Below are 16,867 nucleotides of genomic sequence, written 5' to 3'. Positions count from 1 at the left end.
GACCTCTCGGACCCCCTGATGCCTCCATTGATTTCCCCCCATTAGGATGAAGTATGGACTGTACTCAATTGGCTGTTTTCCCGATCTAATCCCCAGGATCTGACAGAACTGATCACAGAAGAGCTCAGAGCTGAGCACTTCTGGGGTTCATTGATCACAGTGGGGATCGGGAAAAAGACGTGCCCCCCCCCCTCCCCCATCCTAAAATTACGATGGATGTCCCGGAGCTCGCAGAGGGCACAGGGAAGTCGGGGGTATTAATTATCAGAACTGATATCCTTTATATATTTATCTTCTTTTTGTCAGGGAGAAGTTGAAGCTGAAGTAGAAGAAATGGGATTTGAACGATACACCATCTTCAGACCGGCGTGAGTATGGAAGGGGGGAGATCTGAGCTGCTTAGTCACAGCTGGGGGGGGGGAGCTGAGCTACAGCATTTCTAATGGGAAGAGGGGTCTGCTGAGTCACTGCTGGGAGGGGGGAGCTGAGCTGCAGCATTTCTAATGGGAAGTGGGGTCTGCTAAGTCACTGCTGGGAGGGGGGAGCTGAGCTGCAGCATTTCTAATGGGAAGGAGGGGTCTGCTGAGTCACTGCTGGGAAGGGAGAGCTGAGCTGCTGAGTCACTGATCGTAGGAGGGAGTTGAGCTGCTGAGACACATTGGAGGAGAAGCAAGGGGGAGTCACTGCTGGGAGAGGGAAATTGAACTGGTCTGTCACTGCTGGGGGGGGGGGGCTGAACTTCTGGGCCAGTGCTGGGTTGAGGGAGCTGAGTGGCCGGATCATTACTTGGAGGGCGGAGCTGAGCTGCTGAGTCACTTTGGAGGAGAAGCATTGGGAAGATGAGCTGCTGAGTCACAGTTCAGAGGGGAAGCTGAGCTGAAGCATTTCTATTGGGAAGAGGGGTCTGCTGAGTCACTGCTGGGAGGGAGAGCTGAGCTGCTGAGACACTTTGGAGGAGAAGCAAGGGTGAGTCACTACTGGGAGAGGGAAATTGAACTAGTCTGTCACTGCTGGGAGGGGGGAGCTGAGCTGCTGAGTAACTGCTAAGGGGCGGGGGGGGGGAGCTCAATTTCTGGGCCAGTGCTGGGTTGAGGGAGCTGAGAGGCTGGATCATTATTTGGAGGGGGGAGCTGAGCTGCTGAGTAACTGCTAAGGGGCGGGGGGGGGGAGCTCAATTTCTGGGCCAGTGCTGGGTTGAGGGAGCTGAGTGGCTGGATCATTATTTGGAGGGGGGAGCTGAGCTGCTGAGTCACCTTGGAGGAGACGCATTGGGAAGTTGAGCTGCTGAGTCACAGTTGGGAGGTGAAGCTGAGCTGCAGCATTTCTATTGGGAGGAGGGGTCTGCTGAGTCACTGCTGGGAGGGAGAGCTGAGCTGCTGAGACACTTTGGATAAGAAGCGAGGGGGAGCTGAGCTGCTGAGTCACTGCTGGGAGGGGGGAGCTGAGCTGCTGAGTCACTTGAGGGACTACAATGCTTCTGTTGTAAACTGGTAGTGTCCGTAGCCTGGCCACAGGTTCACTTTACCAATGCATCCTACCTTTAACCCAGCTTCCTTCTGCTCTTTGTACAGCGTACTTCTTTGTGACCGGCAAGAGTCCCGCCCAGCTGAGTGGTTTACGAGGAAGATGATGGCCCCCATCTCCTACATGTTTCCTACCGCATACTCTGTACCCATCACCACCCTGGTGAAAGCCATGCTGAATAACGCCGTCATCCCGAGTGAGAAGAAGGTGGAGCTTCTGGAAAACAAAGCCATTCATAACATGGGGAAACTGGGGGAAGACAAGAGCTAGAGGTCACGAGCGAGGGGGTTGTGGGTAGATCCACTGCCATCGACCACACTGAGGCATTATGGGTGCTTGACTTGAGTGTAATAATGAGGAATAACTATAGCTGCACCAAAGGGATTATGGGTACAAGTCTAGTCAGGGTGACATTTTGGGATTATGGCTACACGTGGCCTCGTGGTGCTCTGGTGTTGACACCCTTTTATACAAGCTCCGCCCCTTGTGGCATGCGCATGTGCTTATTGTTGGTAAGCACCACTGATAAAACGTATGATCTTGCTTCTTTTAGATTGCACTCTCTTAAGGACAAAGGGAAAGAGGTGGCCTCATGTTTGAACTGTAGTGAGTCTTCTGACTCCTCTACATTACTTCTGCTTTTATTTGCCAAGTTTGGCCCACAGATGCCCAGAGCTGAAACTAAATAAATAAATATTAGGGTTTCTAAATGTTGTGGCTTTGGTGCTACCCAGAGCCGTGCCCAGTCCATGTTGCAGGGATGGCCAGGGTGGGGCCTATCCTGTCAGTGGTGCTAAGGATCATTTTTTTTTTTTTTTAAAGGGGAAGTACACTCTAAAACAAGAAGCATTTATTCATAGAAAGTACAGGCCGGCAACTCGACAGCTTCTCCATGGAAAATATTTATTTAAGCATTACAGCAATAACATCATCCAAAAACACTGACGCGTTTCGGCCTTAGGCCTTCAACCTTTTGATGAAGGCCTAAGGCCGAAACACGTCAGCGTTTTTGGATGATGTTATTGCTGCAATGCTTAAATAAATATTTTCTATGGAGAAGCTGTCGAGTTGCCGGCCTGTACTTTCTATGGATCATTTGTGAGCTTAATTAGCCAGAGCACCGACTACTCTTCACACCAACTATACTATATAGCGGTAGAGCTTGGGTGAGTTTTTATCTCAAGAAGCATTTATTCTTTTTGCCCCCTGACTTACCTAACCCCCCCCCTACAGATGACTACTTACCTTGATCCAACGTTTTGTTTACATTGAGCGCCACAAATCTTCACCACCCTGGACAACCCCTACGCGTTACGTCCTCATAGACTTCTCTGGGACTGTATTTGGTTGTCTTTGGCCTTTGGGACAGCTCTAGAGAAGTCTACAGGGCACTTGCTGGGCATTTTCAAGGTGCAGTCAGGACAGTGAAGACTGCTGGATGTAAGCAAACGCGGAGGAACCGCAATCGGATGGAGGTAAGTGTGCATCTGTGAAGGGGGAGGGATGGGATAGGTTGGGTCTGGGGGTGGGGGGTTGGGCGGCAAAATGGAAAAATGCACTTTATTTTGAAGTGTACTTACCCTTTTAAGTGCTTTAAAAACATTTTGCTTTATTGCTGGTTTACATATCTCATCAGAGGGAAATCTGCCCCCGATCATTTATACCAAATATAACACTGAAGGGAAATGTCACCGGGGCGTCACCTGTGATCAGGAATGTTCTGTATTTTAATGTTGTGGACCCCACCTGTCCAGACCGTGTGTCCGCCTGCTGACCGGGCACTATCCACAAGCAGCTTACCGTATATACTCGAGTATAAGCCAATATATAAGGCCGAATATAAGCCGAGGCACCTAATTTTACCACAAAAAAGTGGGAAAACTTATTGACTCGAGTATAAGCCTAGGGTGAGAAATGCGCAGCTACTGTAAGTGGAAAAGAGGGTCAACAATGCCCATTTGCAGCCTCACTGTGCCCATTTGCAGCCTCACTGTGCCCATTTGCAGCCATAGGTCCCCCGAACTTCAAACTCGGTAGTTAAGGGTTCCTAGATGCCCCCCTAGCTGCAGCCAAAATTTGGGGTCTCTGGACCCAAAGGGTCCCGAAATGACATTGCTGCAGACACAGTTGACTGTAATTGGGGCCCCAGTATCTCAGGGCCACTTGGTATGCCAACCCAGTGGAACTAGCACTACAACATATCCAAAGCTGGGGTTCCTAGCCCCAAGTGGTCCCGAGATACGGGGCCCCAAATTTGGTTTGGAAAATGTCAAGCACTTTTCTGCAGCAGAGAATGACATTTTCCGAACCGACTTAGGGGCCCCGTATCTTGGGGCCACTTGGTACTAGGAACCCCATATTTGGTGTTCCAACCCAGTGGAACTAGCACTACAACATATCCAAAGCTGGGGTTCCTAGCACCAAGTGGTCCTGAGATACGGGGACCCAAATTTAGTTCGGAAAATGTCAAGCACTTTTCTGCAGCAGAGAATGACAATTTCCAAAGCAAACTTGGGGCCCCGTATCTTGGGGCCACTTGGTGCTAGGAACCCCTTTGGATATGTTGTAGTGCTAGTTCCACTGGGTTTGCACGCCAAATTTGGGGTTCCTAGCACTAAGTGGCACCGAGATAGGGGGCCCCAAAGTCGGTTCGGAAAATGTCATTCTCTGCTACAGAAAAGTGCTTGACATTTTCCGAACCAACTTTGGGGCCCCGTATCTTGGGGCCACTTGGTGCTGGGAACCCCAGCTTTGGATATGTTGTAGTGCTATTTCCACTGGGTTTGCACACCACATTTGGGGTTCCAAGCACGAAGTGACCCTGAGATACGGGGCCCCAAATTCGGTACAGAAAATGCCATTCTCTGCTGCAGAAAAGTGCTTGACTCGAGTATAAGTCGAGGGGGGCATTTTTAGCACAAAAAAATGTGCTGAAAAACTCGGCTTATACTCGAGTATATACGGTAACTCTTCAGTAGGAGTGTAGAGGGGTTAGAACAGCTGTCAGGTTTTGCGCCCCCCCGTCGGGCAGATTCACCCTCTCTAGTCGTCCTGGTGACTCTTATCACTGAAAGTGAAAAAAAAAACAAATTGCGGGTTGTCACCAGAACAGAAAATAGAGGGAATCTTCCAATGGGGACACTAGTTCTGGTGACTCCTCACTTTGGAGGGATTTCCTCTCACTTCCTGTTGCGGCTCGGGGGGGGGGGGGGACAGGAAGTGAAGGGAAATCTCCCCAGTGGGGGAAGCAGACGGGGGTTATAGCTCCTCCTTTCTCCATCCAAGACCAAAACATTTTGCCTTTCGGGTTCTATTGTAAAAGAACGAATGATTACAATGAAGAACGGTTGTTAGTGTGTGCGGCCGACCCTCCTCACCCACCCGACGTGTGCCTTTTTATTTTTATTATTTCTGACTTTGTGGTGTAAAGGGATTTCGGGAAGAATTAATTTTATTGTTTAGAATATATGAATGTATAATAAATATGGAATGTATTTTTTTTCATTTTCTATTCTTGATTTTTATGGTCTAAAGGGATTGGAAGAAGAAACGATTTTATTGTCAGAATATACGAATAAATTATATATGGAATTTATAACGTGGAAATAAAATAAACGCCTAAAATCCTTCAGTCTTGGAGTAAATTTATTGAGCAAAAATCCCCTCCTGAGCATTTTCACTGATAGAAGGAAATTCCACAACTCGGGATACTCGACCCCCCGGGGGCTGTTTATAAAACATTCGTTGGACGAATGTCATGAACGTTCCTTCAAGCTGAGCTGAATGTCACCGTATGCTTTTCAATAGATTAAAGTGGTTGTAAACCCACCAATACACCCAGTGAAGTGACTGGCCTCAGGTGATACACGGAGATGAAACAAATCCCAATCCATAAGTTGTACCTGTTTTATCTGCTGTCTTCTCTTCTCTACAGCCGTTCGAAGTCCAGAATTTATACAGCTTGTCTGAGCTTTCAGAAAACGGGAGACGGGGAGCTGAAGTTACACGGCGGAGCTCAGTGAGAGCTGATTGGAGGGAAGGGACACCCCACCCACTTCCACAGCACATGGGAACAGAGCTGAGGCTCTCAATCACAGGCTGTGTACCTGGAGCTCCCTACCTTGTCACCTTTTTTTTCCTCCTGGTGTCAGGACAATGTGACAGAAGTGACTTGTGCTGATAGCAGAGGAAGGAGGCAGCAGACAGAAATTACACTTAAGAGCTCTGGGTTGAGACAAGTACACACTATAGAGCAGGGGTAGGCAACCTGGGGCCCTCCAGCTCCTGTGGAACTACATTTCCCATGAGGCATTGCAAGGCTGACAGTTACAATTACTCCCAGAGGCATGCTGGGACTTGTAGTTCTGCAACAGCTGGGGAGCCCCAGGTTGCCTCCCCCTGCTATACAGCAATAGTCTCCAAACTACAGCCAGGGGCCAGATATGGCCCTTTTCCTGCCTATATCCAGCCCTTGGGGCCCAGTTCCTCCCACTGACACCAATGATGGGGCACTATTCCTCCCACTGACACCAATGATGGGGCACTATTCCTCCCACTGACACCAATGATGGGGCACTATTCCTCCCACTGACACCAATGATGGGACACTATTCCTCCCACTGACATCAATGATGGGGCACTATTCCTCCCACTGACACCAATGATGGGGCACTATTCCTCCCATTGACACCAATGATGGGGCACTATTCCTCCCACTGACACCAATGATGGGGCACTATTCCTCCCACTGACACCAATGATGGGGCACTATTCCTCCCACTGACCCCAATGATGGGGCACTATTCCTCCCACTGACACCAATGATGGGACACTATTCCTCCCACTGACCCCAATGATGGGGCACTTTTCCTCCCACTGACACCAATGATGGGGCACTTTTCCTCCCACTGACACCAATGATGGGGCACTATTCCTCCCACTGACACCAATGATGGGGCACTTTTCCTCCCACTGACACCAATGATGGGGCACTATTCCTCCCACTGACACCAATGATGGGGCACTTTTCCTCCCACTGACACCAATGATGGGGAACTATTCCTCCCACTGACCCCAATGATGGGGCACTATTCCTCCCACTGACCCCAATGATGGGGCACTATTCCTCCCACTGATACCAATGATGGGGCACTATTCCTCCCACTGATACCAATGATGGGGCACTATTCCTCCCACTGATACCAATGATGGGGCACTATTCCTCCCACTGACACCAATGATGGGAAACTATTCCTCCCACTGATACCAATGATGGGGCACTGTTTACTCTCATGGATGCCAAGGCATTTCCCACAAGGCATTGTTCATGTTTCATGTCTGAGGTTTACAACCACTTTAACTCCTGTATCATCGGCTCCATCTGGTGGTCAAAATGTGATATATTTTCTCATTGACACATTTCAGAAAGCAATACTGGATTTTGGCCACTAGTTGGAGCTGGTGATACAAGAGTCAATCTATTCAAAAACACACAGTGAAATGTTCAGTCTGCACAAATGTTTAATAAATAGACCCCAATGTGTGTGTGTGTGTGTATAAAAAAAAAATATATATATATATATATATATATATATATATACACACACACAGTATCTCACACAAGTGAGTACACCCCTCACATCTTTGTAAATATTTTATTCTGTCTTTTCATGTGACAACACTGAAGAAATGACAATACATAAATACAGCGCTCACAAACATGGACCCATAATAGGTAAAAACCAAAATGTAAAGTCCATATAAACTGTAAAAGTGCTTCAAATCTGGTGTGCAAAAAAATGCAGAAAATGATTCACATCTGGTGTACAAAAAGTGCAAAGAAAATATTGCAGAAGAATTTTCAGGCGCACCAAGACACCCCCACATGTGTCCCCACTCACCAGATCGCAACGACACCCAACTTTTCAGTCTGGGGGTCAGTACAGACTTATAACGATATCCAAAGGAAGTCACAGGATGGCAGGTTCACGGATGAGATTTGATAAGTGATCCTTCAATGTTATTTCTCAGCCATAAAAAAGTGGTACCCCAAGGAAAAAAGAGGGATCAATAGTGAAGTACGCTAAGAACAAATATTTATTGCGCATAAAAAGTGCATCCTTACAGACCTAAGTTAAAAAAAACAGGCATGGAATCGGTAAGAGAATACAGCAAACGCCGTCACTGGCGTTCTTTCCACGAGACCCGAAATGACGCCAGTCGTGCCGGAAGTGCGTCGCCCTCCCACAGGGCGTCATCAAAGGACCTGATTCCCCATTGGGACTGACTGCCTTAAATCACAGAAGAGAGAATACACTCCCCTTATTCCCACCAATCACATTGAGCGCAGCCGCCATTTTGTTGGTTGGGTAAACAACTGTCGCCCATACGGATAGCGCACTCCACATGAGAGACACAGATGCCGTACCATTGGTTGGATAAACTTCAACATAACTTGACGTCAGTTCTGGTGACATGGTAAACAGATAAAGAACATGAAAACACTCAAACAAATTTAATAAATGAAAAATAAATGGCAACCAAAAAGAATAAATTAAAAAATAAAATAAGAAAAATAATAAGAAAAAATGGAAAATGAAAATAAAGATAAAAATAATACAAATAAAAATAATAAAAAAAAAATATATAATGAAAATGAACACGCCTATTCAGACCAATTAAAAATTGTACAGATACATTAAAATATATTAAAAAATGGACAGAAAGCAATTAAGGTCTAATTCGATGTTTAACCCCCAAAGGGGTCATCATCCTCACTCGATGAATCCACTGGGTATCATTATGAGAGATGGCTCTCTTGAGGTTGCCTCCTCTCCAATGACCTTCAACTCTATCAATACCACAAAAGGTGAGCCCACTAGGATCCCTACCATGGAATAGCCTAAAGTGGTTGGACAGGCTGTGATGTTTAAAACCCTTTTTGATCCGGCTGACATGTTCACATAGATGGACCCCCAATGCTCTGGTAGCCCTACCCACGTACTGAAGTCCACAAGGACAAGACAGAAGATATGTGACGTGGGTGTCTTGGTACGCCTGAAAATTCTTCTGCAATATTTTCTTTGCACTTTTTGTACACCAGATGTGAATCATTTTCTGCATTTTTTGCACACAGATGTGAAGCACTTTTACAGTTTATATGGACTTTACATTTTGGTTTTTACCTATTATGGGTCCATGTTTGTGAGCGCTGTATTTATGTATTGTCACTGTGGTCAAGTGTTTAGCACTTTGTGTATAGCAGCTTCATTCATTTTTCTTCACCCCATTTTGCACACCATTAGCGCGAATTTATATATTTAGATTACATTTTCACAACACTGACTGAAGAAATGACACTTTTCTACAATGTAAAGTAGTGAGTGTACAGCTTGTATAACAGTGTAAATTTGCTGTCCCCTCAAAATAACTCAACACACAGCCATTAATGTCTAAACCGCTGGCAACAAAAGTGAGTACACCCCTAAGTGAAAATGTCCAAATTGGGCCCAAAGTGTCAATATTTTGTGTGGCCACCATTATTCTCCAGCACTGCCTTAACCCTCTTGGGCATGGAGTTCACCAGAGCTTCACAGGTTGTCACTGGAGTCCTCTTCCACTCCTCCATGATGACATCACAGAGCTGGTGGATGTTACAGACCTTGTGCTCCTCCACCTTCCATTTGAGGATGTCCCACAGATGATCAATAGGGTTTAGGTCTGGAGACATGCTTGGCCAGTCCATCACCTTTACCCTCAGCTTCTTTATCAAGGCAGAGGTCGTCTTGGAGGTGTGTTTGGGGTGGTTATCATGTTGGAATACTGCCCTGTGGACCAGTCTCTGAAGGTAGGGGATCATGCTCTGCTTCAGTATGTCACAGTACATGTTGGCATTCATGGTTCCCTCAATGATCTGTAGCTCCCCAGTGCCGGCAGCACTAATACAGCCCCAGACCATGACACTCCCACCACCATGCTTGACTGTAGACAAGACACACTTGTCGTCTTTGTACTCCTCACCTGGTTGCCCCCACACACGCTTGTCACCATCTGAACCAAATAAGTTTTATCTTGGTCTCATCAGACCACAGGACATGGTTCCAGTGATCCATGTCCTTAGTCTGCTTGTCTTCAGCAAACTGTTTGCGGACTTTCTTGTGCATCATCTTTAGAAGAGGCTTCCTTCTGGGATGACAGCCATGCAGACCAATTTGATGCAGTGTGCGACGTATGGTCTGAGCACTGACAGGCTGACCCCCCAACTCTTCAACCTCTGCAGCAATGCTGGCAGCACTCATACGTCTATTTCCCAAACACAACCTCTGGATATGACGCTGAGCACGTGACCTCAACTTCTTTGGTGGACCATGGCGAGGCCTGTTCTGAGTGGAACCTGTCCTGTTATACCACTGTATGGTCTTGGCCACCGTGCTGCAGCTCAGTTTCAGGGTCTTGGCAATCTTCTTATAGCCTAGGCCAGTGATGGTGAACCTTGGCACCCCAGAAGCTTTGGAACTACATTTTCCATGATGATCAACTACAATGCAGAGTGCACGAGCATCATGGGAAATGTAGTTCCAAAACATCTGGGGTGCCAAGGTTCGTCATCACTGCCCTAGGCCATCTTTATGTAGAGCAACAATTCTTTTTTTTCAGATCCTCAGAGAGTTCTTTGCCATGAGGTGCCATGTTGAACTTCCAGTGACCAGTATGAGAGAGTGAGAGCGATAACACCAAATTTAACACACCTGCTCCCCATTCACACCTGAGACCTTGTAACACTAATGAGTCACATGACCCCGGGGAGGGAAAATGGCTATTTGGGCCCAATTTGGACATTTTCACTTAGGGGTGTACTGACTTTTGTTGCCAGCGGTTTAGACATTAATGGCTGTGTGTTGAGTTATTTTGAGAGGACAGCAAATTTACACTGTTATACAAGCTGTACACTCACTACTTTACATTGTAGACAAGTGTCATTTCTTCAGTGTTGTCACATGGAAAGATAGAAGAAAATATTTACAAAAATGTGAGGGGTGTACTTACTTTTGTGAGATGCTGTGTATCCTGTAGTTTGTAGATGGTATAACTTTTGCGCAAACCAATCAATATACATCTATTGGTACTTTGTTTACCATAAATATGTAGCAGAATACACATTGACCTAAATTTATGAAGATTTTTTTTTATTGGAAATAGTTTATAACAGAGGGTAAAAATATTGTTTTTTTTTTTCAAAATTATGTTGTTTTTTGTTTATAGTGCAAAAAATAAAAAACACAGAGGTGATCAAATACCACCAAAAGAAAGTTCTATTTGTGCGGAAAAAAATGACATCGATTTTATTTGTGTACAGTGTCGCACAACCGCGCAATTGTCAGTTAAAATAATGCAGCGCAGCATCGCAAAAAAATGGCCTGGTCAGGAAGGGGGGTAAATCTTCCAGGGGTCAAGTGGTTAAACTGTATGACCTTTGGCTGTATTCAAATATTTTTTTTTTTAAGCATAAGGCTGGCCATACCTTATACCACCACATGCAGGACAGTGCGTTTTTTTTTTCTGCATCAAAAACGCACTGGAAAGTAGGTTATATGGTTTTCAATGGCATCGTTCACACCAGGGCGGTCAGTTCCAGAAAAAAAAAAAAAACTCGCTGCATTTTTCCTGCATTGCACTGTACTGGAAAGCTGGAAAACGCATCAAAACCGCACCAGATCCCAGTAGAGTAAAAAAAATAAATATACAGGAAAAAAGAAGAAAAAAAAGCACTTGGGATGCATCCGGAAACGCTTAAAAAAAAACGCACCGGATTGGGCCAAAAACACGTTTAAAACGCGCATGCAGAACCGGATCTGGAGTGCGTTTTTGTGAATCGGCCCTCACAGTTTTTAATTTGGGTGTCCCCCTCTGTCACGTTGTATCTCTATGATCTCCGATGGAAACGCTGGCCGGAAACTCTCCATGGCAACAAGGGAAGGGCGTTCTCTCCCCGCCCATGTGACTCAGTGGGCGTGTTCCCGGCGTTTCATCAGATTTGGCGACCCGTCAGAATTTGTAACAGGAAGTGACGTTCCGTCGCCGCCATCTTGCTACACCCTGCACCTGTCCACAGTAAGGATACACTGAGAAGGGGGCAAGCGGGCATCTTGTTACACTTGTTAGTTTTGCATTTTACACTTATTTTTAACAGTAAATTGAAGTTATATAGTGAAATACAGTATTTAGAACTCCGTCTGAATGTTTAGATGTTGAATTTTAAAAGCAGCGAACTTCTGTCAGATTCGCAAACCTTTGATATGAGCAGGGTTGCCGCTGCTTTTAAAATTGAACATCTAACCAGTCAGATGGGATTCTTAGTACTGTATTTCACTACATAGACTCACTTTACTGTTAAAAATAAGTGTAAAATGCAAAACTCCGGTGGGTGTAACAAGATGTCCGCTTTCCCCCTTCTCAGTGTATGACGAGTGCGGGGTGTAGCAAGATGGCGGCGACGGAACGTCACTTCCTGTTACACATTCTGACGGGCCGCCTAACCTGATGAAACACTGGTGTTTCGTCAGATTAGGCGGCCCGTCAGAATGTGTAGCAGGAAGTGACGTTCCGTCACTCGCCATCTTGCTACACCCCGCACCCGTCCACAGTAAAGGATACACTGAGAAGGGGGAAAGCGGACATCTTGTTACACCCACCAGAGTTTTGCATTTTACACTTTTTTTTAACAGTAAACTGAGTCTATGTAGTGAAATACAGTACTTAGAATTCCGTCAGACTGCTTAGATGTTGATGTTTTAAAGCAGCGAACTTCTGTCAGATTTGCAAACCTGTGAGACGAGCAGGCTTGCCGCTGCTTTTAAAATGTAACATCTACCCAGTCAGATGGAATTCTAAGTACCGCATTTCACTATTTAAACTCACTTTTATGTTAAACATAAGTGTAAAATGCAAAATTCCGGTGGGTGTAACAAGATGTCCGCTTTCCCCCTTTCTCAGTGTGTCCTTACTACTATGGAAGAGTGCGGGGTAGTAGCAAGATGGCGGCGACGGGACGTCACTTCCGTCACACATTCTGACGGGTCGCCAAAACTGATGGCTCTCGCCGGCCGGATCTTGGCGGGCGGGGCCGCAGACTGTGACACCGGGAAGATGGCGCAGCGCAGGGAGACACGTGAGTGATGCGGCGCTGTGCTGGGAATTGTAGTTCCTCTGTCAGTTCTGCATCCCGGGTGTGACCTGTGATATCCTCCGGAGATCAGTGTAATGAGGGGGGGGTCACTCTGCAGACAATGTCCAATCAGCTGCAAGGAGGATAAAATAACAAACAGCATTTTGCGTGCTTTTGATTGGATGATGGAAGTCACCTGAGCTCAGGGGATCAGTTTGACTTTTTCTGGCACTTTTTGTTTAAAATCTATATTTTTTTTTTTTTGCTAGAAAATTACTTAGAGCCCCCAAACTTTATATATATAATAATGTTTAGCAGAGACCCCAGTGAATAAAATGACGGTTGTTGCAATATTTTATGTCACACAGTATTTGCGGCTTTTCACACGTGATTTAAAACACTTTAATTATTAAAAAAAAAAAATATATATATACCCCAATTTTTTTTGTATGATATGAAAAATAATGTTAAATCGAGTAAATGGATACCTAACATGTCACGCTTCTTTAAAATTTGCGCACGCTCGTGGAATGGCGACAAACTATGGTACTTAAAGCGGAGTTCCACCCGAAAGTGGAACTTCCGCTCGTTGTACTCCTCCCCCTCCCCCTCTGGTGTCATGTTTGGCATGTTTGGGGGGGGGGGCAGCACACCCGTCTTTCACAGGAATCCTATTCCCACGTCCGGAAGCCTCAGCCGCGGGTATTGATGTCACCGCTGGGGCTCCCTCCTCCTCCTCCCCCGGCCGCCGGGCCAGTAGGAGAGAGTAGCGGAGCCTCGCGCATGCGCTGTAGGGTTCCCGGCGTGAAGCCATAAGGCTACACCTCCCTTACTCGCAATGGGGGCGGCATGCACCCGACAGCCAATGGAAACATCAGCTGCGGTGCCGACATCGCTGGACTCCAGGACCAGGTAAGTGTCCGATTATTAAAAGTCAGCCGGTGCACTATGATGGCTTTTAATTTTCGCAGTGGTGGGCGGAGCTCCGCTTTAATAATCTCCATAGACGACGCTTTTCCACTTCAGCTCCTGGAAGATTTACCCCCCCCCCCTTTCCTGACCAGGCCATTTTTTTGGCGATTCGGCACTACGTTACTTTAACTGACTATTGCGCGGTCCTGCGACGCTGTACACAACTAAAATTGCCGTCATTTTTTTTCCCCCACAAACGGAGATTTCTTTTGGTGGTATTTCATCGCCTCTGCGGTTTTTATTTTTTTTGCGTTATAAACATAAAAAGAGCAACAATTTTGAAAAAACAAAAAAACATTTGTTACTTTCTGCTATAAAACATAAAATAAAAAATTTCAAAAAATCAAATTTCTTCATAAATTTAGGCCAATCTGTATTCTGCTACATGTTTTCAGTTAAAAAAATCCCAATAAGCGTGTATTGATTGGTTTGCGCAAAATTTATCGCGTCTACAAACTAGGGGATATTTTTAGGGACTTTTTTTTTTTTTTTTTTTTACTAGTAATGGTGGTGATCAGCAATTTTTAATGGGACTTCCAACTCCAGTCCTCAAGGCGCCCTGACAGGTCATGTTTTCAGGATTTCCCGCAGTATATGTACGTGGGGGGTGGTCCTTAAGCGGTTAAACATTTTTACAGGTTACCAGTTTAGAGTTACAGAGGAGGTCTAGGGTTAGAATTATCGCTCTCACTCTAACGATCGCGGCGATACCTCACATGTGTGGTGCGATCACCGTTTACATATGTGTGCGTGACTTAAGTATGCGTTCGCTTCTGCGCCGGTACCACTTGCATAGTATATATGTATTGTGGTCGGCAAGTTGTTAACAATTTATTTTGTCAATAAAGATACACTTGACTCCCCACCCGGATGGGACCCTCAGTTTTAGGGGGGGGGGGGGGGACCCGTCTCTGAGGTTTTATACACCTTTGAGATACTGGAGGTAAAATTTCTGTCTGTGTCCCCACTGGAGCGATTCTCCCTCACTTCCTGTCCCTGTGACACCTGCACAGCAATAAGTAGAATCCTTGTGACCAGGACAGGAAGACAAAGTGTCTCCACTGAAAATGTATCTTTTTTTTTTTTTTGTCCGTGTCTCCATAGCAGTGAATTTTCATCACTTCCTGTCCTGGCAGGAAGTTTCCCCAGTAGGGGACACAGATGGCAATAAAACCTCATAGACCCTCCCCCGACCGGTGTGAAGAAATTAACATTTTTGTAATCCGTTGCAGATGAGGACGATTCGGACGACGCTCCAGAACTGGCAGACTGTGAGGATGAATATGGGGATGACGCCGCCTGGGATGACGATGACTCTGGACTGCAGCAAGACGTGCGCTGCCTGTTCTGTGAGAGGTACAACCCCCCCCAATACTGGCTAATCCCCCCCCAATACTGGCTGATACCCGCCCCAATACTGGCTGATACCTCCCCCAATACTGGCTGATACCCGCCCCAATACTGGCTGATACCCGCCCCAATACTGGCTGATACCCCCCCCAATACTGGCTGATACCCCCCCCCAATACTGGCTGATACCCCCCCCCCAATACTGGCTGATACCCCCCCCCAATACTGGCTGATCCCCCCCCAATACTGGCTGATCCCCCCCCCAATACTGGCTGATGCCCCCCCCCAATACTGGCTGATCCCCCCCCAATACTGGCTGATACCCCCCAATACTGGCTGATACCCCCCCCCAATACTGGCTGATCCCCCCCCAATACTGGCTGATACCTCCCCCAATACTGGCTGATACCCCCCCCCAATACTGGCTGATACCCCCCCCAATACTGGCTGATACCCCCCCCCAATACTGGCTGATACCTCCCCCAATACTGGCTGATACCCCCCCCAATACTGGCTGATACCCCCCCCCAATACTGGCTGATCCCCCCCCAATACTGGCTGATCCCCCCCCAATACTGGCTGATCCCCCCCCAATACTGGCTGATCCCCCCCCAATACTGGCTGATGCCCCCCCCAATACTGGCTGATAGCCCCCCACTCCCCAATACTGGCTGATACCCCCCCCCCAATACTGGCTGATACCTCCCCAATACTGGCTGATCCCCCCCAATACTGGTTGATACCCCCCCCAATACTGGTTGATACCCCCCCCCCCAATACTGGTTGATACCCCCCCCCCAATACTGGTTGATACCCCCCCAATACTGGCTGATCCCCCCCAATACTGGTTGATACCCCCCCCCAATACTGGTTGATACCCCCCCCCCAATACTGGCTGATACCCCCCCCCAATACTGGTTGATACCCCCCCAATACTGGCTGATACCTCCCCCCCAATACTGGCTGATCCTCCCCCCCAATACTGGCTGATACCCCCTCCAATACTGGCTGATGCCCCCCCCCAATATTGGCTGATGCCCCCCCCCCAATATTGGCTGATGCCCCCCCAATACTGGCTGATACCCCCCCCCCCCAATACTGGCTGATGCCCCCCCCCAATATTGGCTGATGCCCCCCCCCAATTCTGGTTGATACCCCCCCCAATACTGTATGATACCCCCCCCATTCCTGGCTGATGCCCCCCCATTCTTGGCTGATGCCCCCCCGATACTGGATGATACCCCCCCAATACTAGATAATACCCCCCCAATACTGGATGATACCCCCCTGATACTGGATGATACCCCGGGGGGGCCTCCTGAAAATGTATTGTGGGCGGAGTTATGTGAGGAGGGTTAATTTTCACTGGTACCAATGTTGGGGGTTATTATTACACTGCAAAAAAAAAAATGCAGTAGGATCGACATTTTTGGGTGTTGAGTTGTGAGAATGTGTTAGTATTGTGCGTCCTCTGGAGGTGTCGGGGGGGGGGGGGCTCTATAATTGTCCAGTTGGTCATCACACCCCAACTAATGCTTTTGTCTTTTGTCTTGGATATCTCGTAGGATTTTCCATTCACCAGAGGAGACTTTCCGTCATTGCCAGGAGCTTCACCACTTCACCATCGGGCACTTCATGTCCGCACACGGTACGGGCCGCTCTATAGCGGGGGAGGGGTTGTATCTCTGACATCACATCACGGAATATTACTGTCCGGTGATTTGTGTCTTCCATGAAGCTCGGACCTCTCTACTCTCCATAAGGAAATAGATGAAGGTTCCTTTCCAGCAGCAGACAGGTTGTCATGTTGTCACCAACTCCGAGTCCTCTCAGTGTTTGCAATTCCTGCATCCTGGT

At 47.1% G+C, this 16,867-nt stretch overlaps 2 protein-coding genes across 2 annotated transcripts in view; both read left to right on the top strand.

The window, feature by feature from the left end:
* The window catches only part of HTATIP2 (HIV-1 Tat interactive protein 2), a 40,989-nt gene extending 38,635 nt beyond the window's left edge, over positions 1-2,354 (top strand). Inside the window, exons 5-6 of the mRNA XM_073604034.1 lie at positions 307-368; positions 1,572-2,354. Of these exons, the coding sequence (XP_073460135.1) occupies positions 307-368; positions 1,572-1,794 (285 nt within the window). The 3' untranslated portion in view covers positions 1,795-2,354. The remainder of the gene's footprint in view (positions 1-306; positions 369-1,571) is intronic.
* Positions 2,355-12,497: 10,143 nt separating this feature from the next.
* PRMT3 (protein arginine methyltransferase 3) overlaps positions 12,498-16,867 on the top strand; it is a 147,427-nt gene continuing 143,057 nt past the window's right edge. The window contains exons 1-3 of the mRNA XM_073604033.1: positions 12,498-12,691; positions 14,893-15,016; positions 16,576-16,658. Coding sequence (XP_073460134.1) covers positions 12,532-12,691; positions 14,893-15,016; positions 16,576-16,658 — 367 coding nt within the window. The 5' untranslated portion in view covers positions 12,498-12,531. The remainder of the gene's footprint in view (positions 12,692-14,892; positions 15,017-16,575; positions 16,659-16,867) is intronic.

Source organism: Aquarana catesbeiana, linkage group LG11 (assembly GCF_042186555.1).
Source record: "Aquarana catesbeiana isolate 2022-GZ linkage group LG11, ASM4218655v1, whole genome shotgun sequence".
Classification (NCBI taxonomy): domain Eukaryota; kingdom Metazoa; phylum Chordata; class Amphibia; order Anura; family Ranidae; genus Aquarana; species Aquarana catesbeiana.
This window is presented reverse-complemented; position numbering and strand designations above follow the sequence as displayed.